We start from the raw sequence: 13,131 nt of genomic DNA, 5'->3' as shown, positions 1-13,131 counted from the left end.
CTTCCATTCCTGAACAGCGTGCCGCGGAAGAAAATAACATTCATGGGTTACTCAGAAAACGTGGCTATCCGAGACAGTTCATTGAAACAACAAGAAAACTCATGTGTAAAAAGAAACAGCAGGAAGGAACCACTGAGAATCAGGGCACCGTATCCATTCCGTACATAAAAGGTGTGTCAAAATCAAACCGACGTATCCTATTGTATAACTTGCGCGAATTTTGGCCTTTGCCTATGTATCTGTATTTTGTAATTTTGACTGGTGCACTGCCTAGAAGGCCTCTGGCTGTTGGCAGGTACCGAACAAAAAATAAACTCACTTATCACTTATCACTTATCCTCTACCCAATTGGTGTAAAAACAACCTTCGAACCACGCATTAGGCTCCGGGACCTCTTGTCGAAAGCAAAGGACCCCATTGATCCGGATTCCCAAAGTGGAGTTGTCTACAAAGTGAAATGCAATGATTGTGACGTCAGTTACATAGGTGAAACCGGCAGGAATCAACGCACTCGACTCAAGGAGCACAAACGCGTCGGAGAAAGAGCCACAAACGCAACAAGATCAAAGACAGAAGTGTCTGATCATTGTGGGACAAGCGGTCACACCTTCAACTACATCAATGAGCTCACTTGGTGTCGCGAACAAAGGTGGGGCCCCCGCAAATTCTTGGAGTCGTGGTACATTCGGGATGGCAAGACTGTATGTAATGTCAACCGTGGCCCACTTCTCGAGGTCTACGCTGACCTTAAATGAGACGACTGTTTTTTTCGAGGAAGCTTGGAGAAGGGGCAAATGCCGAACAAAGCATTGCTGCCATGCTCCCGTACGTTCACGAAAAAGCCTGGTCTATCTAGTGGACCGGTAGAAATCCAGCGAACTGGTAGGGAAGTATGAAGAGAGTTGCCAAGGACAAGGGCCACCGATATTTCGGACAGGGACTGCTCTTTTTCTATAGGCACCGTCCTCATCATTGGCATGGTACTTGAAGGGTTAGGTATCATATGTTCAGGTTCGAATTGTGGGTCAACACCAAGGGAGGGGGGGGGGACAAGGGTCAGTACAGGCTATTACGGCCGTAGTGAGGCCTAACTAGTGTTCTACAACACTGGATATGAACAAGTGAAGCGACGTACTGGAGGTATAATGCTCGGTCTCTCAGCGTCCATAAACGCATGATGCGTCATAAGCGCTGTGCGCGGAGGAAAAAAAAAAAACACGCTCCGCAAAATGCACTAGCTAAATTAAAATTTATATGTATGTACTGCACGTTAGCTACATGCGAAGTGCTCACACTATGGCTTTATTGGTAGAGACACAACAAGACAAGTTTTGTCTCGGCAGTCGGAGTGAATTACTCCCTCTTCGGTCTTTTCTCCTTCTTTGGCTTGTTCGCTGCAGTGCGAATTCTTTCAGATGGTTTGATACATTTCTCTTCAATACACATCTGCATAGAAAACAGGGGATATGGATACATAAAGCACCAGTATTTGTTAGTGGTTGATAAATGAGAAGTAGAGTTTCTGGTTTTAGGAGTTTACAAGTGTTTTTTGAACATATCTGGAAACGTGTTTTTCGAAATCTTTTATTCCAGAATTCTAATTTTTTTGCGTTTTCACAACTGAGAAACCCGAAGAAAAACAGACGGCTGTGAAACGACATACTCAGAAAAAAAGTGAGGAGCTACCCTGCAGAAACGCTCATGGCATGCGCCAGAACTTTCAGACCACACTCGTATTAGAATCACCTGGCCTCGGGAAACCCTAGGCGAGGAACGCTTTCCATGTACACATCGGAAACTACCACAGCGACCACAAAATGCACTTAGGTCGAGTAGGGTCACGAAACAGACCGTCCTGTTTGGTGACTCCAATACGGACTATTTGCGCAGTACTAAGTGAAAGGGAAACTAAATAGGCTAGGCACATGGTTACGTTGTCTCAAATTCCACCTCCACTTAACCTTGGGCTAATAATCCTGTTGAGGCTATGAAAGAGACGAGTTAGCTCTACGATGTATGACGGTTTAATGATAGGGAATGGCGATGCAGCCGAAAACGAAACCTCGCGCCGCGGGGCAGGTGCGCAGGAGGTATTGATGGTGATGGTTCGTGTGCTGAAGATGCCGTGATCGCTACATGGCTCCCCCCCCCCCCCCCGGAGAGGAGAATGGCGGGACGCTTGCTGGACGAGGACAGGAGACCAGCGTACGTGGCGGAGGGGTCTCGTCGCGCTGGGAGACTGGGGTGCTGAAACGGTGTCGGCTGAACAGACTCTACCGAAGGAGACGGGCAAGGGTCCAGGTAGGGTGGCTTGAGGCGGTCGACCGCAACTGAGTCCGGACCTCGGGGAAGGAGCAGGCGGAAGTGCTTCGGCGACCGCGACAGGACATCGTGAGGCCCGCTGTAAGGTGGCTGGAGCGGTGGTCGCACGGCGTCCAGGCGCAGAAACACGTGCGGAGCCGTATCAAGGCCGGGCGGTCTAAAAGTCAGGCGTGAAGACTGGTTCCGGGTCGGAGTGGCCAGGAGGTCTTGGAAGGTGGACCGCAGGCGTGCGATGTAGGACGAATAGTCCGGTACAGCGTCAGCGGGGACTGGGGTAAAAAAGGAACCGGCCAAGCGCAGCGTGGTGCCAAGGGCCAACTCGGCAGGGCAGCATCGCAGATCCTGTTTAACGGCCGAACGCAGGCCCAAAAGGACCAGCGGGAGACGATCAGGCGGTATCACACATTGCAAGTTGTCCTATTTGAAAGCAAAGATGCATTGTATGAAATATTGACAGTGTTCAGGGAACTCAACCTGCAGTCAATTTTCTTTTGTAGTCGTAATCCCTAAGGTGGAATACCTCACACTGTCGTGTAGATCTTGTTGTTGCTGGGAATTGGAACATCCAAACCCCGAAAGATGAAGCTGTGGCTTATATGAGTGTCTTCTAACTGATTATTAATCATTTATGTTAAATGTAATTAACGTAAAAACATCGTCCTACACGCAATATTAAACCAGAGACATATTTCACAATGTGTACGAATAACGCCCTCCTCAAGTAGATCTGTACATGAGCATTCTTTATTATTCTAACTACATGAAACAAAATACGCACGGCGTTAGGGAAAGGTGACCTATGCACGTGCTAATTTTTATTGGTTAGCTCACGATGATGCGGGTTTGCCAACACTGTACGCAGAGAGAGAATGAAATTTGTGGCGTACATTACTGAGGTGACAGGGGGCTTTCCTTACATTGACCAAATTGCAATTGAGGCATGTAAAGAATATCCGGTTCTTAGAACCATCAGGCCTCTCAAATGAAGCCGAAGCGGTGATTTAAGATATGTTAAATGATTATTTTGTTTATTTATGTTTTTATGTGCCCTGGTGAAAAGAGACCAAACCCCCGTCGAGTCACTCGATGCAGATGCACAGAGTATTTTATAAATAACGATAAAATTGCAACATTGTATCGTGAAACAGTCGATTGAAACACCCTAGAAACCTCCGAACATGTTGGCGAAAGCTTAGTCACACATACTAGAAACAAATAAGCAGACGAAAACATGTGCAATTGTATGGAGGAAAGTGACACAGTGTCTCTCCTTGAAGAGGTCCATATTCCAGGTTATAAAATACATCTAGATAGCACATCGATAATCAGCCGCTCCCAATGTGTCCCTGCGACCTGTCACTTGCAAGCGTTGTGGCAGTAAGGCAAACCACCACAACTTTATTTAGAGATGATGAATACGGACTTTCATCACCAGGGGCGGCACTCTACCCGATTGCTGATGGTAATATAGGACGTGAAATAATGAGCCCCCTCACAATAAGGATCCAAGTCCAAAGAGCTTTGAGGCAGACCGTTGGTGGGCTGGATTTGTCCAGGGACCAAGATATTTTGAGAGAGGGGGGGGGAGTCCAGCTGATTAAGAGACCCGGAGAGTGCGGTTCGGGAAGGTTGGTAGCGTGGGTATTGAAGAAGCATGTGCTCTAGATCTTCTAGAGCTCCGCAGTGACAGCACCTGGGAGAGATTCAATTTGTCTCAAGCGGTAACGCCACTCAGCTGCAAAAGTCACATCCAGTCGCATTCTATGAAATAATGCAGCATCTCGACAAAAGCTGTTTTGTGGCATGCGGAAAGTGAGCGTTTGATCAAACCTTCTCAGCATAGTTTGGGGGAGAATGTCAGTTGTCCATTGGCAGGAAGCCAGGGGTGCCACGAGGTGAAGAAGAATGGAACGACGGTCTCCTCTCAACAGCGCAATACTCATCCGTCTCCGAGACGAGATAGCTGTTTCTGCAGCGTTGTCGGCCTGTTCATTCCCCCACGACACCACAATGGGCTGGAACCCACTGGAGAATCTGCCTCTGCCATGCATTGTACACAGGGTGGTAAGCCATTAACACATCTGTCACTATAAGGGTGCGGATGAGCTTTGTACGCCAGATTTTGAATAGCCTGCTGTGCAGGTTTTCAGTCAGTGAACACTGCCCACTCGGGGTAAAATCAATAATGTGCAGCAGAAAGAAAAGGATAGCATGGAGATCAGTAGCTATTGATGAGGTTGAATGCCAAAGGCGTCGTTCTTACACTACGCCTACGGATGGTGTGACGAATGCCGAGGCGGAGTCGCAATTTCTGGATGCGCCAGGCAGCAATGCACAATGCCATATGAATCCGAATTTTCCATGAACGTACAAGACTACGAGACTGCACTAATTAACTTACAAACAAACAAACTTTCTCATTTCTTCGTTTGTAAAAGAGCACCCGCGAGCTGGTGAGGATTAGATACATTAGAAATCTTCTGGCAGGCTTTTACGCCTCCAGCGGAGTTTACTTGAGAGTGGACTATAAAAACCATCATGCTCTTTGAAGAAAATGCATAGTCGCTGGTTACTTTAGTACATGACAGATTGCCTAAGGGAATTAGGGATAACAATTAGCGACATTTAAACGTAGAGAGCCTCTCCTCCTTACACGCTGGCAGTTCACCCCTGTCGAACTCATATATTATACCGTAAGCTTTGGGCCATCGTCATCCATCCAATCGTCATGCATGCAGCTGTCGTCGTTGTTGGGTATTGCAAGGTCAAAAAGATGACGTCATGGCTTATACGAGGCTGCTTGGACTGGTTATTAGCGATTCCCCTAAATACAATTAACGTGAAAACATTAAATCGTCAGAAGTACACACAATACCTCACAATGAAGATGCATCACTATATGCACAAATAAGGCATTCCTAGAGCATGAACATTCCATATTACCTCACACGTTGAGAAATTCGTATTTCCGTTTGCGAACGCCCTGCAGTATTTGTCATCTTCGATAACTTCTCCAGGCTTCTCCAGTGTAACGTTCTCGTAGATTGGCTGCAAAGACCTCTGCTCACATTCCAGATATTGTTTGTACTTGCTCGTAGGAGACAGTGACATTTTCCATCATCAAATGACAGCATGCATTCTTTTCTTTTCCGTTCAGCGAAATTATATGTTAGACGTTATTTGGTGGATGAGCTCAATGGGCTATTGACTACTGGAAAATGTAAGATACACGAAAGCCAAGCTCTCACATGAGGTTGTTGTAGATACCGCCACTTTTCCTTCCCCGGCTGAAACAATCAACATTCAATACCGTAAAGACCACGAAAAGTGTCGGAGTAATCAGACATCACATTTGCCCTCGGCTTGGAACAGCCTCGGTGGATCAGTCGGTATTGTGTCCGGTTAGTGGTCTCAAGGTTGCGGGTTCGAAAACGGGCGTGGACGCAAGCAACTTGGTAGGAGCGTACAACTTGCTTGAACAAGTCGGTTTCAGCGAGAGACGTTACGCACTGTGTGCCGTGCCGAAACGCTTCGGACAAGTTAACGAGCCGTCATTCGAAAATTGCTTTTTGGACTCGGATTATGGACCGCTGCGTTGTGAACTGCGTCAGTAATCCACAAAGTTATTTGATTCCATATGCTTCACATGCACCTGGTATTCGATGTCAAAATACAGTACCGTGTGACACACGCAGAGTGTTCCGAAACGTTATATGCTTTCTTGATTTTGAGAATGACGTCATTCTCCGACCAAGGCCAGCCCGTCCCATTGAGTTTTTTCTCTCGCAAGCTCACGGCTGCAGAGAAACGATGCAGCACTTTCGGCCGCGAGCTGCTTGCCGTCTACCTAACCATAAGGCACTTCCGCCATTTCCTCGAGGGACGACCCTTCACCGTTTTCACGGACCATAAGCCGCTGACTTTCGTCATCAAATCCTCCAGCGCCTCGCTTTCACCTCGTGAGATACGGCATCTCGCTTTCTCGCTTTCATCAGCGAGTTTACAACCGACGTTCGCCACATTTCTGGCCAATCCAACCAAGTAGCCGATGCACTGTCGCGTCTCGATGTATCGGCGGTCACATCATCTCCACCTCCAGCCATTGACTATGCTGCCCTTGCTCTGGCACAGGCTGATGATCCGGAACTCAAGCAACTCTGCGCGACGCCGAACACCCTAGCCATCAAAATGGTCCCAGTGCCTGTCAGCGCTCAACCCCTTCTCTGTGACACTTCAACGGGAACGCCCAGACCGCATGTCCCTCAGGCCTTTAGACGCCAGGTCTTCGACGCGTTCCACTGCCTCGCCCACCCCGGTATACGCGCCACGCAGCGTCTTATCTCCACCCGTTTCCTGTGGCCCAGCATGCAGAAGGACGTACGTCACTGGACCCGCACGTGTCTGGCATGCCAACGAGCCAAAGTGCACCGTCACACGTCGACGCCCTCCGCTGCCTTCCCCGTACCCGAAGCCCGTTTCCGGCACATACACATCGACCTCGTCGGGCCCCTTCCACCTTCTTCGGGTAACACCTACCTTCTAACATGTGTTGACCGGTTTTCCCGATGGCCAGAAGCCTACCCCATTCCCGACATTACCGCCCCTACTGTCTGTGGTGCATTTCTCACCACATGGGTATCCCGGTTCGGGGCGCCAGCCACTATCACCACTGACCGCGGACGCCAATTTACTTCCCGCCTTTTCGCCGCGGTATGCAGATTCCTGGGAGCCCAGCACCGTCTCACCACTGCATACCATCCCTGCTCTAACGGGCTCGTAGAGAGGCTCCATAGACAGCTCAAGGCAGCCCTGAAGACCTCGGAGTTTCCGGAACGTTGGTCCGAGCACTTGCCCCTGGTTCTGCTTGGTATCCGCAGCGCCATCAAAGACTGCGGTGTTTCTGCAGCAGATTTGCTGTACGGCGGCCCGCTTAGCCTCCCCGGTGAATTCTTCGCTCCCGGCGCAACTCAGCCCCTGCCCGACCCGCAAGATTTTGCCACCCGACTCTCCTCATTCTGTGCCACCCTGCGGGCGCCGTCTTACCGACCCTCATCCGATCGTCGCGTCTTTGTGCACCCCGACCTGGCAACCACGACACATGTCTTCGTACGCCACGACGGCCACCGGCAGCCCCTGCAGAACCCATATGACGGTCCCTACCTCGTCCAAAGTCGCCGACCGAAATCCTTCACACTCCTCATCAATGGGCGCTCCGAGGTGGTTTCCACGGACCGCATTAAGCCTGCATACATGGACATTCCGTCTGGCTCAGCGTTTTCAGCCCCCGTCTCTTCGGTCCCCTCCCCCGTGACCCCGGTTTCCTCCCCGTCTCGCCGGGTGCACTGGGACTCGAAACCGCCTACCTGCCTTCGGCCTTAGACTCTTTATGTGTGCTCGCTCTCCGAGCTTCTAGAGGGGGGAGCCTGTAGCGCCACCGCCATCTAACGATGGTCACGGTCCTCGAGGACTGCTTCTTCCCTCTTGAGCTGGCAGTTCCTTTCGCGCAGTGTCGAAGTGGCATCACGCAGTAAAGACCCGTAATGTGTGGACACGTTTCCTTAGACTTCCACAGTATGAAAACATGGCAGCAGGAAATAAGTTCCCGTTTGCTTTCGCAAGGAAATTTGCTTCAAATTGTTTCCAACAACAGGCATCATACAGCGACATCATGATCAGTGCATTGGAATGAAAAAAAAAATTGTGGAGCATACAGATTTTGCTTCATGATGTTCAGGAGTTCGTACATATATCACATTCAACTGCAAACCATGTCTTTACATGTGCCTCTTTTCTAGCTTTTTCAACAAAGCAAAGTTACTGAAAGGGATAGTCACATGTGCAGTGTAATGTTTCCATTCATTTTTCGTAGTTTTGTGCAAGTGTGATGCTCCAGCTCTTAATGTCCAGTGCTCTGTTTGTATATTACTGGAAAAACGAAAAATCAAATTTGATTAAGATTTCAGAATTTGCAGGCTCTATAAGACCATCCCCCTAATTAAGGAAATAAAGAACACCATTGCCCCATACAGCTCATCCATTGTAACATAGAGGTGAACGAAAAATATTCTGTGCCCTTCACAGGTAACTTAAACTTTCAGCACTTTTCGTGATTGAGGCTTCTTTGCAAGATTTTTTACTTTTTCATTTGCCTCACTAAGTCGCCTAGTTTCATTGGTTAAGAATGGTCTGGTAAACTTCCGCAGGGTTAGACGTACTAATGCTTCTGTGTGCTCCTTGCTACCACCACTGTGAATGAATAATGGGTTGTTCCCCACCACTGGTACCAATGCATTTACAAACTGCTTCTGTGGCTGCTTAGTCAGTAACATTTTTGCAGCCACCTTTTCTGCTACCAAAATCAGTGTCCCCACAAAACCTACAAACTGGAGGTTCGGGTATGAGAGACCTCCACGATCTAAGTTCCATATGATGGAGGTTGTAGGAGACTGTGTTCTGGGTGCTTCCATTTGCTGTATGCATTTATGGCAGGCTATGTTGTCAGAAACTGCCCGCACTAAGTATCCGGCAATAAGGATGATGGTGGTGGCCTTAATGCCTGGCTCTGGGGCAACTGCAATTAAAGAGTTAGACTTAGTTTTCGAACATACTGTGAAAAGAAATAAAACTAAAGTGGCACTGTACTACATGAATGAAAATATTTAAAATTTTACCTGGTGGAGCTTCCAATACGGGAAGGTACATGGCAAGGGCCTGATGTAAGTCAGCACATGCTGTTCCTCTGCCATCATTTTCTCTATTTGTTGTCCTTGTTTCTGACCTAGAGCTTCCTAGAGGGAACACGTCAGGACCGGTGTTGCTGCTGGCTGAGGAATGTAGAATGCCCATCGTCAGAATCTTCTTCAAAGCTGACAGTGCAGAGTAAGCGTTTGTTTGGTCGTTTGCACTACAGGAACAGGGTGTTGTTAAGCATGTGCTTTGCTATATGTCGGAGCAAGTCCTGATATTTCTGCACGTACCCATTCACTTGTCGGATTGTTGAGAGCAAGGCCTCAACACTGTCACTTGAGAACTTGGCCGTGAGCACATACTTGTGGCCATCACTCAGCAGCTGGCGAGTACACTTGGCAGTTGAAATGCTTGTGACAACTAGGGCCTCATAGGTCTCTTCTGTTATAAATGCAGATTTGTCAGGAGCTACCTTTCTCCAATTGGTAAAGTCGTTGACGAATTCCTTTTCCAACCAGTCGAGTCTTTATAGAAAGAGCTATAAGTACTAAGAAATTCTAATATATGTTTAGGATTTGCACCTTTCATCCGTGCTGCTACTGAAAGGCATCCGTGCTGCTACTGAAAGGCATCCGAGTTGGGTCCCGGGTTACAACATGAAATGTGGTGTTGCGGATGTTATGAATGGTGAACCATTTAAACACCATTTCCATGAAGCTCACTGTAGGGAGGCAATCCTGGAACCCTGCAATGCCAAACCTAGGGCCATACTGGTGTAAGTACCGCAGTGCTGATGTCACCTAGTGAAAGGTAGTAGGTCAAAGGGAAGATGTTTTCTCTTGGTTGAAGTGGTCACGGTCATGAATATCACCATACATTTACACAAAATTCATATTAAACTGGTCTGGTACTGGTAAGCTGCTACACAGTACAGATCATAACATTTGAAAGCACTTACTTGTGGGGAGAAAATGTCGATAGCTCTCTTGACATTCATCTTTTCAAAACTGGTCGGGAAAACGTGCTTCCTAGAGAGGCACCTCACCAGCTTGAACGCCCCTTGTCGTTTTGTGATGTCGTATAGGGCCCGGACATATTTAGGACTGATATATTCGCCATTATTGTTGAGCAATCGCTGTGATGACAGAAACTGGTTACGAAGGTTTTTGAGGATGTGGCAGTGATCGAAGGCCAAATATAGGCTTCGTTGGTTTCCTATAGGGTGGCTGGTGGAAATGAAAAGCATAATAGTTCATGTTAAGTTTGTTTCAGGCTTGTGGAATGTGACCTCGCCTTGTGACAGGAGCGATGCTTCCGCCACCCCAAAGTAGCGAAAACATCTTGCAGTTAGATGCATGGTTGTCGGCAACAAGGCGTACAACTTCAAAGCCTGCTTCCTCAACTGCATTGATGACTTTTAAAGTGAGCTGGTGCAACTGATTTCCTGTAAGGCCTTTTGTAAAATAATATCCAACAGGGAGCCTGTGCAATAAATTGTATTTTTGTAAATACAACAAAGTATAACTTGAAATGAAAATGGCTTAGATGAGCTATTTGTTACCTGTAATGTGTTGAAAGCCCCACGTAAACGAATGCTAGCAAGTGTGTTGCAATTTCATTCTCAAGGCCACACTCGCGTTCGATGCCCCCAAGTTGCACGAATCCATGAATTCTGTCACTGCCACGGTCATAGCAGGTCTTTGGTGCAATGGACATGTCATCCACGACAAGTGATCCTTTCCGGGCCTGTAAGTGGAATGAGTTCAGGCCCATTGCATTCTTGTATTGTTCAGTGCACAATACCTGATTGCAAGTATGTAGTGCAGCCTCTTGTAGCAGGCGTTGCTTCATTAGTTGGGAAACAGCCTCGGCAGAGCATGCTCCTACATATCTTCTTACGGTCCTCCCACATGGCAGTGTGACACAATTGGATTCCCTGATGACATTGTAGCAGCATGACGACTTAGCGTTCCAGAGATTGCAGTTTCTGGTTGTTGCTTCTGACCATTCATGATGAGTCTTGCCAAGGCATACAAGCTGCTCAAGCAGGAAAGCAGCCTTCTCATCATTGTTGTCATGAAGCTCCTGGAACATCAAAGCTTGGACATGGCTACAGTACATAAACTACAAGATGTCTCAAACATTCCTTATATCAGCCACACTCATTTTCTCTCTTGGCTAGTAACCCATAGGCACAGACGGCAGCAGAGCGTGCTGTACTTGCTTGATATCTAGAACTTTCTATCATGCCCCCAAATTCGATTGACCCGATTGACCACACCCTTATAAGTTGTAGTTGACTTGTTAGAAATATTGGACAAATACACTAGAGTGAAACTGCCTTTCCTGCCTCACTTGACAAAACCACATAACAGGGTTTCTACAAGCCTATGTGCCCAGAACATGCTCCATTATCTTCCCACTTAGACAAGGTATTGCATGTCTAGTTCATTACTTATACGTAAGAGCTGGAGGTCTGACCTGTAGAAATGAAACATTAATACAGCTTAACAACAGCTACAACATTCTATGTATACACACCCAAAGCCGGAAATTCCTGGTAAAATACAAACAACCCCAGAAAATTTTGCCTTTGACACTTCACTTTGTGAATGCATATCATAGCATTTCTACAAGTCTGCATGTGCTTCATATTTTATTTCTACTCAGCTTCAGGCATATTGTGCCTACGTATATACTTACGCATGTAAGCTGCATGTCTGCCTGTCAAAGCACAACATTTTAATGCTTACCAAAATCTGCAACTTATCAACTTGTATGCATGAAATGTTATGCAGGACAGATGTCATACCTGAAGTGTTTGTATGTTTGTCTTGTCCACAATAGTCTTCAGGTGCACTACATTTTTCCGTAGTTGTGCCAGCTCCGTGCGAAGGGCCACATTTGATTGTTGCCACTTTCGGCATTTTCTTTGGAAGGTTCGGATTTTTCTTGTCAGTCCATTTATATATTTTGAAGTTGTGGTGGTTTGTGCAGAGACACATCGTGTCTTGCGATTCCTTTGGTGTGCTACTGGGGTGACTGCTGGACACTGGTGAGGGACTGGTGGTGCTGGAGATGGGTGAGGGACAAGTGGTGGTAGTGGCTGGTGAGATACAGGTTGTGGTGGTGACCGGTAAGGTACTGATGACTGATGAGGGACTAGTGGTGGTAGTGATTGGTGAGGTACTGGTGGTGGTCATGATGACCTGTAAGGGACTGATGACTGGTGAGGGAGTGGTAGTGGTGGTGACCAGGAAGGGACTAGTGGTGGTGGTGGGACTGGTGTTGAAATCCTAAAATAGATTAATAGATAACTTGGAAGTACCACTTCTGTTCATGGACAGAATATAATACCTTGGGCTACCACATTGCAGGGTGTTGCTGTCAGAAGGTTCTTCAATTGAGTTTTGAGGGAGTTTTTGAGGGAGTTGAGTACATTGCAGTTGTCTGCCTGAACTGAGAATGGCGATGCTCCCACAGTCACTAGTGGTCCGTGCTGTTGCGGACCTCATTGCCTTTTGGGATGGTTCACATGCGTGTTCCCCTAGCTCTATGGGCAGCCTACGTTTCTCAGGGTGACAGTGGACCTCAAAGGGGTCTCCTGAGACTAGTGCTGAGGGAACAGCAGTCTTCTTTAGCCTCTTGACAAGTGCACCACTGCGGTAGTCATCCAGGCGAAAATGCAGGCTGCACACCAGGGATCGGTCTCGTGGCCTCCACTGTGCCCCACCCTCCTCTACCGTATTTTTAGTTAAAATGAAATTCATTCAATCATCAATATAGGATTATACAGACTCTTCATTTATTTACATATACTGCAGCCGCTACTTGAGGCTGTGGCAGTAGCGGATCCTAGGGACTAGTGTTGCTTGGGCAATCGCCCCCTCAAAAAAAAAAAAAGAAAACGTCAGCTTATTCATTGGTTTTCTCTCTCCCCCCTTCGAGACTACGCGCTGAGATAAAGGACCCCCCCCCCTCCACTATCCCCCCAAAAAGAACAAAACAAAAAACCTGATGGTCTGGATCCGCCACTGCATGGGCTGTGGCTGAGTTCTATTGTCAACTGTAGGATGGGACAAGCAAAAGCTTCCCACATCACATTTCAAAAATAATACTGCT

General features: G+C 47.5%; 1 protein-coding gene and 1 long non-coding RNA gene across 2 annotated transcripts; both read right to left on the bottom strand.

Annotated features, from left to right (window-relative positions):
• Window positions 1-8,076: 8,076 nt before the first annotated feature.
• On the bottom strand, window positions 8,077-10,006 carry LOC135384276 (uncharacterized). Its single transcript, XM_064613487.1, has 5 exons — window positions 9,968-10,006; window positions 9,610-9,809; window positions 9,300-9,533; window positions 8,994-9,226; window positions 8,077-8,893 (listed from the first exon to the last, which is right to left on the bottom strand). The coding sequence occupies exons 1-5, from the start codon at window positions 10,004-10,006 to the stop codon at window positions 8,409-8,411; spliced, it is 1,191 nt and encodes a 396-aa protein (XP_064469557.1). The 3' UTR covers window positions 8,077-8,408.
• A 1,697-nt stretch (window positions 10,007-11,703) lies between these two features.
• Window positions 11,704-12,851, bottom strand: LOC135383040 (uncharacterized). The gene is made up of 3 exons (XR_010419626.1): window positions 12,367-12,851; window positions 11,822-12,305; window positions 11,704-11,733 (listed from the first exon to the last, which is right to left on the bottom strand). It is a non-coding gene; the product is annotated as an uncharacterized LOC135383040 (long non-coding RNA).
• Between the last annotated feature and the right edge of the window lie 280 nt (window positions 12,852-13,131).

This window comes from Ornithodoros turicata, chromosome 2 (assembly GCF_037126465.1).
Source record: "Ornithodoros turicata isolate Travis chromosome 2, ASM3712646v1, whole genome shotgun sequence".
NCBI classification, from domain to species: Eukaryota; Metazoa; Arthropoda; class Arachnida; order Ixodida; family Argasidae; genus Ornithodoros; species Ornithodoros turicata.
The sequence above is the reverse complement of the archived record's forward strand: the minus strand, read 5'-3'. Positions and strand labels throughout refer to the sequence as shown.

Excerpts from the sequence above, each read along its gene's own strand:
- LOC135384276 (XM_064613487.1), bottom strand. The coding sequence starts at position 10,006 with ATGAATGTCAAGAGAGCTATCGACATTTTCTCCCCACAA. Across the intron at positions 9,810-9,967 it reads TCGACATTTTCTCCCCACAA|GTGACATCAGCACTGCGGTA; the intron begins GTAAGTGCTTTC and ends ACCTTTCACTAG. Across the intron at positions 9,227-9,299 it reads ACAATCCGACAAGTGAATGG|TGCAAACGACCAAACAAACG; the intron begins GTACGTGCAGAA and ends CTGTTCCTGTAG.